Source organism: Phalacrocorax aristotelis, chromosome 6, assembly GCF_949628215.1.
Source record: "Phalacrocorax aristotelis chromosome 6, bGulAri2.1, whole genome shotgun sequence".
NCBI classification, from domain to species: Eukaryota; Metazoa; Chordata; class Aves; order Suliformes; family Phalacrocoracidae; genus Phalacrocorax; species Phalacrocorax aristotelis.
The window spans coordinates 3,131,455-3,149,751 of NC_134281.1; the positions used below are offsets into that span (position 1 = coordinate 3,131,455).

Below are 18,297 nucleotides of genomic sequence, written 5' to 3' on the forward strand. Positions count from 1 at the left end.
TCTGGCTTCTACAGTCCATGCGCTCCCCACTCGAGGCGTTTTTGCCTGCTCTCCGTCTCTATCTCACAGGCTTAAGTCCGGCATCACTTCTGAGCCATGGTGGTATAGTTGGGACACGAGAAAAGAGAACCTATGTAACAGGATCACAGCTCTCCAGAATCTCTTTTCTCCTATTGTTGAGTCAGAATAAAGAGATCGGACGCTAAACGTATCTGGAAATATGAATATAAGAGAACAAAACGGTAAGTGAAAAACATTCTGAACTCAAATCTTTCTGTCTGATCAATGATCTGATGTGTCCCAGAGACACATGGCAGTTTTGCAATGACCAGAAGACACCACTTCCACCCTGAGCAACCAGGGCTTGTTGGCTTCTGGAACGACTCCTGCCAGCTGCAGAACTGGCTCACACTTCCAGATTATATGCGTAGCAGTGTATATTGAAAGGGTAAAACGACTTCTGCCTGAGGAGCGTGCTGGGGCAAGGGAGTCCTAAACACTCCTGTCTCTCTGATGACGCAGCCTGCCCAGCTCTGTGGTGACCATTCCAATCTAAAAGGTATCCCCTGCTCCTGAGCAAGGGTTTCCCAGAGGGTGGGCGTTTTTCAGTCACGTCTCCTGCCCCGATGGTGTGGAAGGTGGGCGATACTGTGGCAGGCAGCAGACTCGCCTGCTCTTTCCCCACCAGTGGCCCTATGCAGCTGATCTCTACAGAGCATCATTAACAGGACTGAAGACCTTTCCCAGAGAGTAACAGCCGTTTTGCACTGAAATGTGAAGGCAAGATCAAGGATAGAAAATGACCTCTGTATCTTTACCCATATAGAAATAGTCTTTATTTCCAAGCAGCATTTGCAATATATCTATATCTGTGCTATAGCTGTTTCTATATGAAATTTACCTTCTGGAGTCAGGCTACTAACATTATTTTGACTCAGTTAGGCCTCCAAGGCAGGATTTCCATTATTATGGAGATGAACTGCCTTTAATGACTGCAAAAATATAATTGTACCCCAGGGCAGAATTTCTAATAACAGAATTGCACAGTTCTCAACCACCAGTAAGAGATGTCTTCAGGGCGTGGTATTCATTAGGGGTGCAGTACACGCTACCTCAGCCTCCAGAGAAGAATATGAAACCTAAAACAATAAAGCTCTTTTTTTTTTCCATGGTAGTCTCTGCCCTCTGGGCAAACACTGAACAACACACTTAGTTTTGCCTCCTGGACAGCAGTAGCCTCCAGAGCAAGAGTCCCAGCAGCAAAATCAGATGCACGCTATTTCTGTCTCCAGCAAGGAGTCCCTAACATTACAATCCATCTGAAAAGTCACACAAGCCCCAGGAGAAGTGCTCAAGCGATTGCCATGGTAGCCGTCAGGCTGTACATCAGAATTCAAAGCAAGGACTGACACATTAACGCTGCTTTTAACTCCACCTGGAATTGGAAGGACCATTTATATTGATTAACCTTCACATGACCAAGTTCAGTTTGGAGAAGCCTCCAGATGTTCAGGTGCCTCTCTCAAACTCAAAAGACTCTTTAACATCAGTTTAACCAAAGACTTTAAGTTTCTTCTCCCACGCCTGTCTAAAAGTTCTGTTTCTGCCCTAGATGAAGAGATTTCAGCAACAGCTTTTCTTGGCATCTTTCTTCCTATATTTCAACAGATTTTTTCAACAGCTGAGAAAGTTCCTATTTGAAGCTCACACTTAAGCGTGGGTGTAGGGAGGCACTAGCACTGGACTCCAGTCAATGCTGCTGTCCCCCGGGATGGCAGGAAGGAGGTAACATTTCAGCAACTGAAGAAACCAGAAACACAGCAACGTTAAGCAGAAGACCATGCACTTGGCCTCTCCTGCTTGTGAAGTTGGACACTGCTGATAAACAATGCCGTGATTGTACAGGACAATATAATTTCCTAATTGCTCATTTCACACAGTCTCCAGGTACAGACTGCAAGGATGGTGTGGTTAATAAGGGCCATGGCAAGGATCCAACACCCTCATCCCCATGGGAGACACAACCGACTGCGTATAAGACCTAAACAGGCCCAACTGCCAAGTCAACGGAGCGGTGTTCATTAAGACATTTTGCCAGAAAGGCCCCACTGGATGATCTGGGCTGGCGGAAAAACCCATGGGCTGAAGTAGCAGAAAATTTCACACCATCTTGGGCACATTTCATGTCTGGTTTCCCATCCAGGGCTTGATGCCCGGGCGGGAGGGTCCCAGTTGTGGCGCAGCACGCTCGGCAGGAGCAGGAGGAGCGTGGCAGCGAGCCTGCTGCTGCCATGAGCATCAACACCTCAGCCTTGCTGCCGTTTGCATTTGAGCTCAATGCTGAGCTGCTCAGAGGTCTGTGTTGCCCTCACAACCTGTCCTCCCAGCCACTGCCTGAAGGCTGCCTGGGCATGGGGACCGTGACCAGCGGACAGCAAGGTATACACTATTTAGCGAGGTTTTATGACTATACCTGCATCTTTCTTGCCTATCCACCTCAGGAGAAGGTCAGTCAGGTACAGCCTTACACTGCTTACACAGATGTCTACCATGGTGTGACTTTAGGTGAGGGAAAATAATACGTGTCTCCTTTTCCCAGTTGTGTATTTTCAGAAAGCTTTGACAAAACCTGCTATTTTTGAGGTGTATCTCTTCCTCTCTTAACCTTGGTGGAAACAAGCTGAAACATCTAGAGCCAGTTTAAATAACCAGTTCCAAAGTTAGCTGGAAGCAAACACACAGGCAACTGGAGCTGCCACCTAGCCTTATGCTACCAGTGCATGAGCCACATTCCCTTAGGAAATCAGGATCCAGGGGTTTCTGCTGTATTACAGCATCCAACTTTTGGGTAAGTTTGCAGATGAGAGAATAGTGCTAACAAAAAAACCCCAACAAACCAAACCAAAAATCATCACTTTGTTGTCAGCATCGCACAGCAGCGACCAAGCAAGAAACACAGTCACTCACATTCCTTTCCTAAGCCGTTGCTCACATAAACTACTGCTTTCTCTCTCACTCCTCAATTAAAATGAGGGCTGTGCCATGCCTAGGAGAACGGCGTCAGAGAAAACAGCACATTTCAGCTACAGACTGTGCCAGCGAGGACGGGGAGACGGATGGAAGCTCATGGGGCTGACACTCCAGTGTCATAAAATAGATAAATAAAAACAAAATAAAAACCATGTCATAAAAATGTCAGTAAATACTTTCAGTATTTAATACTTCCCATTCTCAGCGCAATCTTCAACAAGTTATTTCAGTTTTAAAAACCAATATACCTTGATCTATTATACCTTTGACCTTGCACAGCTTTGCACCCTGGCTGCTAGAGGGAGCTCGGTGTAATCGATCACCCAGCTCTTTATCCCAAGAGGTGAAGTCAAACGGTCTATAGACAATAGCTTTGTAAAGACCAGGTAACAGGAGCTACATAAGTCAGAAATAGGTTGTTCATTACTTTACTCATCTGACTCTAAATGAACTATAGCTTTTCGCGTACTCATATACATCACCAGAGTATATATTTCAACATCCATTATAGGCAGGCAGGTTGGATGGAGCAAGACTAGACTTTCCAAGGTAAAAGAACCGCTCTAACAGGTTTACGCTTCTAAAAATAACAATTTCCCGTAATTTCTGGCTTTTTGGTCTTTACTGACAGGACAGGGTTTTTCCCATCAATCCAAGCGGCACATCATATTTTGAAGGCCCGTCAAGTACAGCTCTCCGGGTCCCGCTCGCAGACGCTGCCGAAACAGGACAGGTAACACAACCGCACCTCTACACAGTCAACAGAAAACACTGCAAAACCATGCATGTGAATCTGAAAGGTAGGCTCCTGCTTCCTACTAATGCTCTCCTTCAGCATTTCTTTCTTAAAAAAAAAAAAAAGAAAAAAAAAGACTGGGCCAGTCTGAAAAAGCTGTCTCCAAGTCAGGCATTAGGACTGCCAAATTAATTACTGACCCCAAATAATTCCTGTTTGCAGGACATTGAGTAATGTCCCAGAGCAGTGTAATTTGCAGTGGAAGGTTTTATCTCCTGGGAAATTTTTTTGAAAAACAATGGCTATTTAGAGCATCACAGAGGGAAAATATTTGCTTTTTAGAATGTATCTTTATCAGCTTCTTGGCAGGGATGCTTTAATAGTACACAGAGCCTGGGATGAACACAATGGGAATAGAAATCTCACCCCCAGCTCCGTGAGATTGAACAGTAGCTGTTTTCACATTTATTTGCAAGTCAATTTTAGGAAGCTATTAATGACAAATTTAGCTTTCATTGCTGAAAACCCCTGGGTTGGAGCAAGCTAATGAAAGAAATGGTTACTTTAAGACGTTACCTCTCATTTTCTCTTAGGATGTCTTTTCCTTTCTTCCAAGAATAAGTAGGTCTGGGGGAAGCTTTCGGCTTACACTCAATGATTACTTCACCGCCCACTTTAACAAGAGTTAACTTTTTCAAGAGTGTTTTGGAAAAGTCTGGACCGATGGCTGAAAGAAAAAGAAAACAACAAACGCGATCAGAATTCCCTCTGGAAACACCAAAATCAGGCTCTTTTGAACCTTAGAATATTCCAGGGCTGCAGTTGCTAAATGATCTGACTTTATGAACTATACGCACATCCAGATGGGGCAAACAGAAGCTTCAGCTCTTGTTTAGAACCGCATATTCAGCGACAAACCTCAGAGACCAGTACCGTCGGCAGGCAGCAGAAACCCGGTGTGGCACACATCTGATTCGGGGCAGCGCCCCCAAGAGCTGCGCCTGCCTGAACTGTGTGATCTACTGCCTTTTTTGCGTCATAACAGCTTGATCATAATTTTGTCGACCATTGCTATGTGCAGAGCAGCAGCATACAGGAAAATTGTCGCAAACACAGAACCCATGCAATTAATCAGAAATGTTAGTGTTTCCAGAGAAGTTGACATTTTTATGCTTTATATTCACAACTGTTGCATAAACAGGGTCTTTTTATTTTCATGCTGTAAGGGTGGGAGACCTTGACACAGCAGGTCCTGAACCAAGTGAAACAAAGCAAGGCTTAAGTAGGCGCCAGGGTACAAGGTACTCTCAAATCCTCTTTCTTAGTCCCTCCAGGGCACGCTCTTCTCTCTTGTGAAAAACAGTCAGATATTAATTGGAGCAAACACTGAAGCCCTGCAGACAGTCTGCAGCCTGGCTGTAAGGCAGGCCTGGGAGGGGGGAGATGGTTTGGCTTCTGATTCCCGCCTCAAAGGATTTTTAACGATTTATTTGATGGGACCCAATGACAGGCAGAGCTTTGAGACGGCTGCCTCTAGACTGACTCTGGTAGTGAACTCCCCACAGAGAATCAGGCTTTATTTATATCAAAGTAGGACAATTAATTTTTTCAATATTGAAAGCTCTGAGCAAATAGGTGAGGCAGCTTAAGGGTTTTATGAACAACCCCTGCCCGGCTCGAGCATGTCTCTGCTGACAGGAGCTTGCTTTCCGACAGATCAGCGGCAGCAAACTGTGCCCCGTCCCCTCTAATTCCCTCCATCCCCTTTGCTAGGCGCCGGCAGCCTGCGCCTCCTGCCCCAGCCCCGTATCCCCCGAGCTTGCAGCTTCTTCCTCGACTTACTTTCTTGCTGCACCTTGGGAGGTGAGAGTTTAGATCACTGTGCATCGCATCTGCTTGATGCTCCATAAAATGATTGAAAGCTCACCTGAAGCAGCTGGGAGACAAAACCTACACTGTGATACAGAAAGCAAGTTTGTTTTCCCTTGGGCATCTCGTGTGCCTCAGTTCTCTTGGATATCACTGTCACAAAAAAGTTGAATAAAACATAATACCACATTGACAATGGGATGGGCTTTATGATCGAATAGATCTTGTCTTCCACTTTCATGCATCAGAGCTCACTAATCTCTGAGCTGTTTTGTCTTCTGTGTCTAATTATAGACGGCTGACTTCATTTTAGCATGAAGGAAACAGGCACATTATTAAAGGCTATAAAGGAGACATCTGAAAACCAATGCCGGTTATGTAAAACATCTCAAAATTAAAGGAGGCATCCTGAGGACGACTTCCCGCCAATGCGCTCACAACCAGATGGATTATTATTTATATCATATTTTCATAATTAATACATTATCACTTCTGGAAATAATTTCTCAGATGATTGTCCAAAAATTTATGAGCAAAATAGATTTTTGGATAATCCTGTTATTTCCATCTCTGTAGCGAACAGTTTAGGCTGGGTTTTTTTACAAGACATTTGCTATTTGCTTCTTGGTCCTGCATGAGGTAGAGGAGTTGCACGATACGGGTTTTATTCCATAACATTCAAAATGTTCTCATCTGACATTTAAAAACTCTGGGCTTGGTTTTCAGCACTACCACAGCTTCCCTGCGCCATTTCAGGGGCACTGCATTTAATTTCTTCACGCCTTGTTTGTAAAATGAGGATGTTAATTACTTTTTTTCACTCTATGCCCACCCTTCCCTGTTCTGTTTTAAACATATAGCCTGAAAACTCTTTAAGGCAATGACTGCATCTTACTATATGCTTTTACAACGCCCAGCACAACAGGATCCTGGTTTTAGCTGAAGACTCCAGGCAATTTAATTGGCAACAATAATAGAGAAGAATCGCTCTGAGAAAAGCTCTCTCTGTAATTTTCCATTTCTCTTTTTCACTTAATTTTGTGATAAGTCTCACTTGCTATTAGTGGTGTTTAATCATTTCAAGTGCTTAAATTCAGGACCTTTTAAAATAACCATTTTTATAGTCAGAAAGATCTGTTTAAAAGCTAACATTTCACAGTGAGAGCTCAGAATATTGACCTCCTTTGAAAACTCTAGTGGAAAGAAAAACACACCTGTTTTCTCTTTAAAAATATGCCAAATTAAATCACAGATCCATAAAAATTAACCTGCAGCACACCATTCTGGTACTTTTCACGTGACATAGAGAAGCAAGATTGCATAACCCGAATGAGAAGTCAGACAAATACAAGTTATCTGGCAGGATCTTATGAGCAGGATCTTCAAAGTCGTTACTTTTTGTGCAGACACGAGGTTGGCCCCGGGGTGCTGTGGGGCTGCTGGGGACGGGGAGGCACTGGAGGTACCCACCAGCAAGGGCTAAGCTTCTGTCTTCCGAGAAGATCTGCCTTCCTCCCAAAGGCTCATTTTTACCAGGGTTTTGACTAGACAGTAAAAGCATCAGTGGGTTTATTTCGATTTCTTTCACGCAGTAACACATCCAATAAATCTTAGGGCTGTGAAGTCTAATTTATTGAGCATTATTGTACTTTTCTTGAACAGCAACACCGACAATCTTTCAAATGAATTTTTTTTCTATGCAGGCATCTATCTCTGCTGATAAAAAATGACCGATGGTTGAAAGTGCCATAATCAGAAAAGACCTCGTGCTTTGTTCTTCAGGATAAAGCAGGGAACGATGCTATTGAACATTCGCTTCGAAAACAACTAAACCACTATTCTATAACCATGAATTCTATTTCACCCTTTAAAACTAGATATTTATGCTGACATATCGGTTTCCAGGCCTGCCACTCCTACAAGAGCAACACTCTTGAATGAGGTACAGACTTGCAGGACAGCTGAGGCTGGCAGGGACCTCTGGGGATGGTCCCATCCCACCCCTGCTCATGCAGAGGCAGCTACAGCAGGTTGCCGGGGCCATGTCTGGTTGGATGTTGAGTATCTCCAAGGACTGAGATGCCACAGTCTCTCTGGGCAACCTGTTCTAGCGCTCAAGCAACCTCAGAGTAAAGAAGTTTTTCTTATGTTTAAATGGCATCTCCTGTGTTTCAGTTTGTGCCCATTGCCTCTTGTCCTGGCAGTGGGCACCCCTGAGAAGAGCCTAGCTCTGTAATCTCTACTCCCTCCCATCAGGTGTTTAACCACTTGGATCCAGAGGAGCTTCTGTTGAGAAGGCTCTGTTGAGAAGGACCTAGGAGTGCTGGTGGACAGCAACCTGACTATGAGCCAGTACTGAGCCCTTGTGGCCAAGAAGGCCAACAGCATCCTGGGCTGCATTAAAAGGAGTGTGGCCAGCAGAGGTTATCTTCCCCCTCTACTCTGCCCTGGTGAGACCACATTTGGAGTTCTGTGTCCAGTTTTGGGCACCCCAGTTTAAGAAGGGTGAGCAAGTCCAGCGGTGAGCTACAAAGATGATCAGGGACTGGAGCATCTCCCTTGTGAGGAAAGGCTGAGAGACCTGGGTCTGTTCAGCCTGGAGAAGAGAAGGCTGAGGGGGATCTCATCAATGCTTATAAATATCTGAAGGGCGGGTGTCAGGGGGATGGGGCCGGGCTCTTTTCAGCGGTGCCCAACGCCAGGCCAAGGGGCCACGGGCACAAGCTGGAACACGGGAAGTTCCCCCTGAACATGAGGACAAACCCCTTCCCTGTGCGGGTGCCAGAGCAGGGGCACAGGCTGCCCAGAGAGGCTGTGGGGTCCCTTCCCTGAAGACATTCACCCCCCGCCTGGACGCGGCCCTGTGCCCCTGCTCTGGGTGTGCCTGCTCAAGCAGGCGGTTGGACAGGATGGTCTCCAAAGGTCCCTTCCAACCCCCTACCAGGTGCACACAACAAGTGGGGCAGAAGTTGTTTTTCTTGGCAAGGGTTTGGGACGGGAGCATTATGATTGCCATTAGAATCGTGAAAAGTCTATTCAGACAGGTAGTTTTTCAACATTTCCGCAAGAGAGTCGGTCTCTGCAGCCCAAGAGCAGGCAGTTACTGTCCAGTATGCTCTGAACTGCGATACTCGGTTTCTCCATAAATGTTTCTAACCAGCGAGAGGCCGAGTGAGCTTGCCAGCTCTTCGTGCTCAGGCACCTGGATGAATATGTGAAGATGGGATGGTGTAAAAAAAGTCTGTTCTCCATCTATCTGCTTTCTCAAGTTTTCATTTCATGCCTTACTTAAAAACAACAACTTGTCAAAGACCCTCAGTAGCACTTCTGCTTCAGAGGCTGAAGCTTGGCAAAACCAGCTGGGGTGAAGGCTTTGCTGGTTTTGGAAGGTGTGCAGCGTTCAGAAAAGTAAACTTACCTATGACGCTCAGTTCTGCACTGGCAAAAATGATGCCGTGTCTGTTTTCTGCTACACACTGATACATGCCGGCATCTGACAGGCTGACGTTCGTTATCGTGAGCGAGCCCTGCTCCAGCTGAACTCGGCCCTGTAGGAAACAGTAAAATGAATAAAAAAGTAAATAAGGAGATTCTGCCTTGGGACATAAACCCAGTGGTTGTTGGGCTATATTTTATATCAAGGTAGACCTAAAAAAAGTAAAAGTAATGGGAAGAATTTGCATGCTCCAATCTATTTGCCAGCTAAATTTATGTCAGGTCAGATACTAAATGGTAAAACCAATACAGTAGAGCGCAAATGCAATTTAAATTGGAGGACTTTCCCTTGACTTCTCATTGATTTAATACCCAAACCATTTAGATTAATATCCCTTTGAAGTAGATAAACTTGAATCCAAAAAATGCACTTTTTGTTCCATAGTGGCATATCGCAGCCAACCCTATTCCTTAAAATGTTTAAAACAATGGTATTACGAGTATATATGGCAATGAAGGCTAGTAAGACTGGTTGCCATCTTAGCTAGCACAGAGAGAAATACTTAAAATCCTCTGCATTTCACTGAAAACAATATAGATGTTAATAATTTAATGATCCTTCACTTCATATCAGCCACTACCGTGATTTAAGTACGAGACCATCTGCTAGTGACCAGTGTGAAGCAAGTAAAATTAGTGTGTGGAACAAAAGACCAGGGTATCATTTGTCAGCCTAAGGATATGGAGCTCATGTTAGCAATTTTAATAAGTACAGCAAAGTGTTCCCTCCCTCCCCAGGAGTTTCACCATTAAAAAAAAAAAAAAGTAGTATAAAGAGCTATTGGCTTCCTACTTGGCCATAGGGCAGAAATTTAATGTTTGTGCAATCTTTGCCAGGCTTAGATCCAATCTGGGCTACCATATTTTTTTCACAATAAGCGAAGGGAAGTGTGGAGACTGTGAAACCAATGCTTTGGTGACTTGTTTTAGTGGGTGGTTATAATGGGGCGGGGGGGGATCATGGGACTGAGCGATGACCCTCTGGCGAGAGGCTGGGCAGGCAGGGCAGTGGGAGGGGGTGCTCCTTCCCAGCTCCTGCACATCACCCTTCTTTATGCAGCTCTTCGTGTCCCTGGCAATGGCAGGCCAAGCTCCTGGTCACCTGCACAGGGACACAGCTCACCAGGAGGAGAGGGAACGCCATTAAAGACCAGCAAAAACGCTAAGGTTTCATTAGCAGCTGAAGTTCAACAAAACATCATAAACTTAAAAAACCAAAATTAATCCAGGGTGATCATTTTCTGGCTGCAGGCTCCGGAGTCCCATTCAGTCATTCCCTCTTCTTTGCAAGGGTCTCTCCACCCTTAGGTTTCTATCACGGACCCTTCATTTCAGCGAGGACCTCTGAACGCAGAGCTGTTGTGTGTCCTTCTTGTTGCTAACAGCAGCCCTCCTCAAGCTGTACAGAGATGCCCGCAAGGCATTGCCTACACAGCGCGGGGATTTCAGAGCACCGCCATCCTTTTATTTCCATTCCAAAAGTAATAAAACATTCAGAGATGAGAAAGCTGGCGGAGCATGAAAGCACCTGCGGAGCCCACGACCCCCCTCCCCGGCGAAGGGCTCCCACAGTGCCTACCTGGGGCAGCAGCGGCTCCCCGTCCTTCAGCCAGCGGTACGAGGGCTTCGGTCTCCCGCTCGCTCGGCATTCCCAGACAACACTTTCCTCTATGGCTGCATGCACATCGCTGATTTTCTGAATCCAGTTGGGCTGAGCTGCAATGCAGAAGTAATGACTAAAGCCTCGCGTCTGTAACCAACAGCATGCTCTCGGCTCAAGCAAATAGCCGTTTCTTTCTTCATTAGCACATTTAAGACTTGGATTTAATAACATGCTTAATAATTGCTAAAGATTATTTTTTCCCCCGAGTCCAGTTCTGCCTTCGGAAGGTGGCCTGTGCAAGATCAGAACCTGTATTCATTTTATTTTTAACAAAAACACTTAATGAAAAAGCGTAGCTTCTGAAATCCTGGTCATCATAGAAAACCAAAGCAACAGTTCATCTGCTGCCCCAGTGGAATAAATGGCGCTGTTAGACCTGGGGTGCTTCAAATAGAGACATTTTCTTTGACATCTATATGACTTAGGCTTCAAAGCTCAAAAATTTAGCATCCAGCTTCAAAACTTGTAATTCAGAACTACCTCTGCACTGAAATTAAGGTTATTCCAGTAATTTAGGCCTGCACGGTTATAGGCGCTACTTCAGGTCCAAATTCTCAGTCTTTTCTTAGACCAGGGCCATATCTACAAGTACTGCCTCAGGAAGATCTTCTACGTGTATGAAAAATCTTTGGACTCAATAATTTTATCAATGACACTGAACAAACCTAGAAAGTCCAAAAGCAGATATCAGAGATACATTTTGGTAGAATTTGGTAAAAACCGGCATGGCAGTTTTCAGGCACTTATGAGATTGTATTTGTAGTTGTGTTTGACATAATTTTATCAGAGTTTGTTCGATTTTTTAAAAATACATTTTACGTTTAGCCAGACTCCACACGCAAATCAAAGTCCGCTAAAATTGCCACGTGTTTTTGGAGGCCGTATAAAACCTCTGACCTTCTTATGTTGCCTTCATAAACCCCATCTGTAGGTAGATATACCTACAATACTTTTCAGAAAGCCCCACCAAAAAAGACAGTTCAGATTTTTTTTTAAATGGTCATTTCCCTATTTTGACATAAGAAAATCTGAGAGAATGAGTAGGAAGATATTACCAGCAGAGGTCTCCAAGAACCTGGTTAACACTTTTTCCCATATAATCAGATAAAAAAATAAAAATTAAGATTACTCAAAGACAGGTAACAACTTCATATACCTCCTTTGGGTAGAGACAGGGGCCAGAGAAAGGATAAATTTAAAGATATTATACCAAAATGGTAAGTTCAACACATGGTTGTTGTGATTATACCTAAAATATTGGTATGTCTACCATGACGCGATGCTGGATACACCCATTCAGAGAGCTGAGAGCCTTTTAAAACTGCATTCAGGCTGTGACAGATGTGCGCTTAATCCCACACCTACCACATCGCACACTTCCCTTCTCACGGTGCCTACAAGGCGCAGAAGCAAGCTGAAGGATTTTGCACAGCATCTTAACTCCAAGGGATTTGCAAAAAAAAAAAAAGCAGAAAGGTGAACCGAATGTAATGACAACGCAGAAGCAAAAGATGTAGCTGCAAAGGAGAGGCAAGCAGTGTTTACTTCTCTGGCTGCCCCTCCTGACCCCGTAGTGTTTTAAGCTTGTTTATTATCTGTATCTGAAGAGATACAAAAGGGAAGGCTTTTAAATGTAGGAAGATGAAAGTCAATTCTGTCATCAGGAGTAAGAACTTGAACAATTCCATCAAACTGAGACACCCTGCGTAACCGCAATGGGTTCCGTGGCTCAAGGACAATTGCAAATTACTCATGAATTTACATATTTACTATTCTAACAGCATCCAACTCATAATTTTGAAGACAGTCTTATGATACCATAAAAACGAACTCTATAAAACCACACATATCCATTTGCCTTCTTTGCAGCACTGGGTGTTTACTGATTTCCTACATGAAAACAAACAAAAAAAATTGGACAAAACAACTGAAAGTAACTAGTAAAACATGAAAACCCATGAAGGGGAAGGTGGGGTCTATAACATATAAATGTATGCTGTGTATGAAGAAAGATAAGTCTCATGTGAGGAGGAATGAAAAGTCAGTATTTATCCTTATTTCAGGCAGACTCCCCAAAAAAGGACAATTCTCACCCAACGCAGCAGAAGCCTTTACCTGTCCAGCCCTTCTGCTGTACTCTGCGCGTTGCACATCTGAACCCCTGCTCTAAGCGACGGTGCTGAGATTGAAACGCGTGGTGCTGGGAGCTGCCACCCCTGCTAGTCGTTTCCCCCTGTTGTGCAGCGCCCGCGAGCCGCAGCCCAGCGCCGCGCACCACTCCTCACCCCCTCCGGTTATTTTAACTGGTTAAGCTTTCTATCCTAAAGCTATTTATGATGCAGACAACTATGGAATGAGTGTAATAGGTCAAAAAATATATCTCAGTGAAAACCGGAGGAGTCCTTTGTTTCACAGGAGCTTCGTTCTCTGCTGTTCTTTGGGACTTTTCTAATTAGGTCAACCTCTCCTTTCAACAGTTCATTTCAGAGAATAGCAGGCACGCTCTTGACTTAATCTTGGGTAATACACAAGGGTTGGTTCATGCAGCAAATATGTTTGAGCCACCAAATGAGACTCGCCATAATATAATGAAATCTGACAGCCTTCCATTGGGGATCATGCCAAGCCATGGTAACGTGACACATGATTTCAAGCACAATAATTAAAGTAATTCAAATACAATATGAAACCAGCTCCACGCTGCAACATTTTCTGGTACAGCAGCATTATTTGAGATAATGACAAGGTTTAATTTGTGACTGGTAGTAGAGTTTTAGGAAGAGCCCTTTGGATCATTTCAGTGGTGCTGACCAAAGACAAATTCTTTCATATGATGGGTCTGGAAATAATTTGGCCCTATTTGGAGTACTTAGATATTATTTGCATAGAATTTGTACTCAGGGAGGTGGCAGAAAAATTACAGCAGCAGTTAGAGAAAAACCTGTTTACCTTTGATCACCTTCCAGTCTTCACCAACGCAAAGTGGGGCATTTTTAACCAGGTGATTAGGAAAGCATGCCCAAATCTACTCTTACTTCTCTAAGACAAAATATCCAGAACAAGTCTCACCTTCATTGTAATAAATTGAAAGCCAAAGAAGGCACTGGAAAGCTGGACCAGCAATCGCGTCCTAAAAGGCATTTGAAAATGAAATGACACATCTGGTGATGATCCATCGCATCAGAAATTAGTTAACAAAACAAAGAATTATGGGAGCAACGTGAGAAATAAACCAGAAATAACTCTGTAGGACCTTGTGATCATCGGTGAGTTCAAAACAACCACAAAGACTAAAGCAAATGAGGTACTAATACATACACAGAATCCAATTCTTGGTCGGTGTATATTGATTTTAGTGTTCCTAAGCCAATTTATAGCAGCTGATGACCTAGTGCAGGCTGTGTAATTCATCATTAATGGCAGATGAAAGGCTGAATGACTTGTCCATTACTATATCTATTCTAAAGAGATTGAGACTGAGCCCAGGATCAGAAAAGCCTAAAGACCAGAAAGCCAAGCATAAGAAGTAAGGAAAACAGATGGGAAAAACACATGAGTAATTAAAGAATGCAGCGAGTGTATAAGGTTTGTGCAGACAAGCGCACGCGTCATCCTGGTCCAAATGGGGATATAGCTTCTGTAAACAAAACCCATATGTCCCTAATTTGTTATCCTTCCCCACGATCACAGGAACGTGAAACCAGACTTTAAGCTACCACTTTCCCTCTTGTCTTCCTTTTCCCCTCTTAATCCCTTCCTCCTGACCTCTACTGCCAATTAAGGACCGTTTGAAATCTATACAACTCTCAAAGCTCTGCAAAGCCTCCACCAAAGTCATGTGCATGAGTGTTGCACCTGAATGATCTCCATTTGTCTGCATCTTTGGGAAGTTCACCAGATACTGCCGCTCGGGCAGGATGTCTCCTTTCTGCCTCTCTAGAAGACTGACCGTAATGAACCAGCCTGGGAGTTCTGCTTGGGACTGAAATATTAAATATCAGAGGAAAAGAAACAGAGGAAAATTCGAAGGAGTTAACCTAGCTGATGAAAATGCTCAAATGGTCCCTTCTTATTATTTAAGTCCTATTCCATAAGCTATTCTGCTCCATTACGTGACCGTCTCCCAGTTACACTGGGCACCAAAGGACTGTAGGCATTACAGGCACCTCCATAAAGACCAGTCCTCAGGGATTAATTTATTTTTTTATCCCTGACACTCTGGACTGCAGCTACCAGGGGAGTAAGGGACGTGTGGGGTGCTCTGCGACTTCACACTTCATTTCTCATACCTATTTGTATTTTTGCTTCTCCTGCTGGAGAGCTATTTTTCCAAGCCAAAATGGTAATAATTTCAGCACTTTTTCTGAATCTCCTAAAAAATTGATTTCAGTATAAGCAGGTTTCCAGCAATCCCTTAGAAAAGGAAAAGTGGGGGAGAAACATGCTTGTGCTCTGTGCAGAAACTTGTTCTGGATGCAAGACTTCCCTTGGGCAGCAAATTATTCAAAACTCAGAGATCCTGCACTAAAGCCTGAGAAAATACATATTCCACTGGCAGGAGTCAAGACATCCTCCCTCCGAGCAGTGATTTTCCCCAGGGCGAGTGTAACCGACTGAGCCTGGGCACTGCAAGGATTGCTCCCAAGGCCAACCACCCCTTTCTGGAAGGACGTCTTTGGCGGCTGCCAAGAGTTTAAGTGGTGGTTAACCAAGAGTTCAATTGGCACAATATTCTGAAATGACACAGGGTTTAAGAACTTTAAATAAAATGAACGTGGAGATGCTTGAAGGTGAGAAATCAATTGGCAATGTATCTGCGCAACAGGTAGCAAACTGGGTTTTCTAGTGAGGCATGCAAATTAGAATTAATAATATATACTTGTCCTATTTATTTCCATTTTCTTGTATTTTTATCAGTCCAGAACTCACTTCGTTTCAAGTGGCTTTGAATTTTCAATGACTTGTTTGTGATCTGGGACCTAAACTGAGTAGAGACATACAATTGCCTGGTTTTCACTTATGCAAATTTCCTTTTAGACCTCTAGCCATATTGAAGAGCATAACATGATTTACGTTTGAGGCTGTTTTACACAGTAGCATAAAGTAGCTTTCGCACAAATAAAACACTGGCCCATTGATGAAAGGGGGACACTTTTCACTGCAAAATTAAGGAACTGCATAAATTCCCGGTGGGACTTTGATTTGAGACGTATTTAATCTGAAAAGCAGTCCAGCCAATTAAATGGCTTCTGCTGAGTATCTTACAAAATGCTGCAAAGAACTGTAATTAGTTACAAATAGTCTGTCTCTCTGCTAATGCGGATGCTGCTGCTCTGACACTTTTAGGAACCATTTTAACTGCAATTTTTAACTCCTTGCCTTGGCTTGCCAGCAAGGTGCTGGGCAGGGAGAGGGTGAGCTCAAGCGAGAGAGATGCTGGAGGACCCCGGAGCAACACAGGTGATGCCAAGTCAGCGCTGGCGTCTGTGCCAGCCAAAACCGAGCTGCTTTGGTACTTGGATATTTTCCCTCTCTTCCAAGCCGTGTACGACAGTGTTGATCTGACTGAAAAGCCCAATGCCAAGTCGCATGGATTTTGGTCTAAATTCTGGCAGACAAATGTTCCCGGTGGTGGTGCAGGCCCTTGCCCCAAGCACCCCTGCCTCTACTGGGGTGCCTGTTCCCAGCCCAGCACGGTGGAGCAACCTCCCCCAGTGCTGCTTTCTTAGTGCTGTCACAGCCAGCCCCATTGAACATGCTTTTATTTGGATCACCTTGACTGACAGCTATTTCTCCTGTCTTCTGTTACTCAGACTATCCATGTTGTTGGAGTGGGGCATATCAAGATGTTGCATTGGCTCATCAGACCGAGTCAATATAGGAAAGTCTAAATGTGCACTGAAGCAGAGCTCAAGAATAAGCATTGGCGCAACCATCTCATTTCACATGTTGCCTTAAAAAAATACACTCATATTCTTAAAAAGTCTAGGAGAACAATACACCGGTGTGGTGGTACGGAGACCTTGGACAATGGTTAGCAGGGTGCACCTGGCCAAGGCACGTCAGCGGAGCTGTAGTGGGGCGCGAGGCTCTCGTCCATCATGGGAAAGGCTTTGAGGCCACAGGGATGAGCAGCCACAACAACACTTTATGAGATCGTTGTACTTGTGCATCTGCCTGTTGCCTCTTGTCCTACCCTCAGGACAACCTTTGGGTTGCGACTGTCTGTCTGACAAAGGAAGGTCTGACTGAAATGGCATCTAAACTTCACATGAATGAAAGAACGTCTGTGATGATAATAAATAAGCATCTCCTTAATGCTGGTTTTATGAACGAAAAGGCAATTTCTTCTTAAATTAGCTGGCTAAGGTAATCAGTTTACTGTACTTCTGCCAAAAAAAAAAAAATTGTTGGCGTTGCTTTTTGCTCAGGATATAAATCTTAGCCTTGTGGAGGGTTATCCAATTTAAAATTTATAAGCAGCCAGATTAAAAATAGAACCAGGTCAATGGGAGCATTTCCGAAACACTGCGGATCAAAACACGTAGCTGACGGCGTGGCGGACCCTCGCTGCCGAGTTCGATGGAAGAGCAGGCGCCTGAAGCAGAGGCGCAGTGCAGCCAGCGCCGTGGCAGTGATGTGCTCCTGCCGTGCTGCCGCCAGCTCCTGCTGGGGACCTCATCTGCCTCGGCCACGGGGATTGACCTGGCCTGGCTCACAAAGGCGCGGGGTCCGCGGGGAACGAGCTGCAAAGTCAGAAACGGAGCGCCACGCACGATTACGGCTGCTAAATGAGGGTGGAAGAGGTTTTGCAGTTTAATTTGCTAGTTCTCAGGAGCTAATTTGAGGTACGTGGTATCTGGTTAGGAATGGCAGACAGAACAAGAGACTTACAGCAAGAAAACAAGTGATATGTGGTTCAGAGTTATAATAGTCAAGGAAACAGGTATAAGTCACTGTAATTGCATTAACATTAACATGTTTTCTATCGTGTAGGTCTATCTATCAAGTAGGACACACAGCACTCAGAACAAATGCTTTTGGAGAGCAATAAAACAGCCTGTTGCAGGAGCTCAACGCACAGAAAACGGGGGAAGAACAGATCTTGCACGTTTAATTAACCTTTCCTGCTGCAACAAGAATGTCAAACAACTTCGGTGTCACTGATATGCTAACAGAGGAAAAAATAAACATTGATACAAGAATGAAATACAGCAAAAGTCAACCTTCCCTGACAACTTCCAGGAGCACTGAAAGAACCTGACAACGGAGGCAACGCTGGGTTATCTACAGCGAGCAGGCAAATTTGAATTTCATTTCCTTTTTCTTTTTTTTTTTTTGTTTTATACTATGCAGAGAGACAGATAACTGGGTTTAAAGAAGTCACACCATTAGAGCCAGACTGAGATCTGCAGGGCACGCGTCATGACACAGCATGTCTCCGTGTGCAGGTGGCACATCCGTACCGCATCCTCCGGAGCGTTCCCTTCTCTGGCTGCCAGCC

At 44.4% G+C, this 18,297-nt stretch overlaps 1 protein-coding gene across 3 annotated transcripts in view; it reads right to left on the bottom strand.

The window, feature by feature from the left end:
• Nucleotides 1-18,297, bottom strand: part of LOC142058457 (contactin-4) — a 353,801-nt gene that overhangs the window by 56,857 nt on the left and 278,647 nt on the right. For all 3 annotated transcript variants that reach the window (XM_075095620.1, XM_075095621.1, XM_075095619.1), the window contains 3 exons: nucleotides 10,710-10,846; nucleotides 9,054-9,183; nucleotides 4,343-4,493 (listed from right to left, as the gene is read on the bottom strand). In XM_075095620.1, coding sequence (XP_074951721.1) covers nucleotides 4,343-4,493; nucleotides 9,054-9,183; nucleotides 10,710-10,846 — 418 coding nt within the window. The remainder of the gene's footprint in view (nucleotides 1-4,342; nucleotides 4,494-9,053; nucleotides 9,184-10,709; nucleotides 10,847-18,297) is intronic.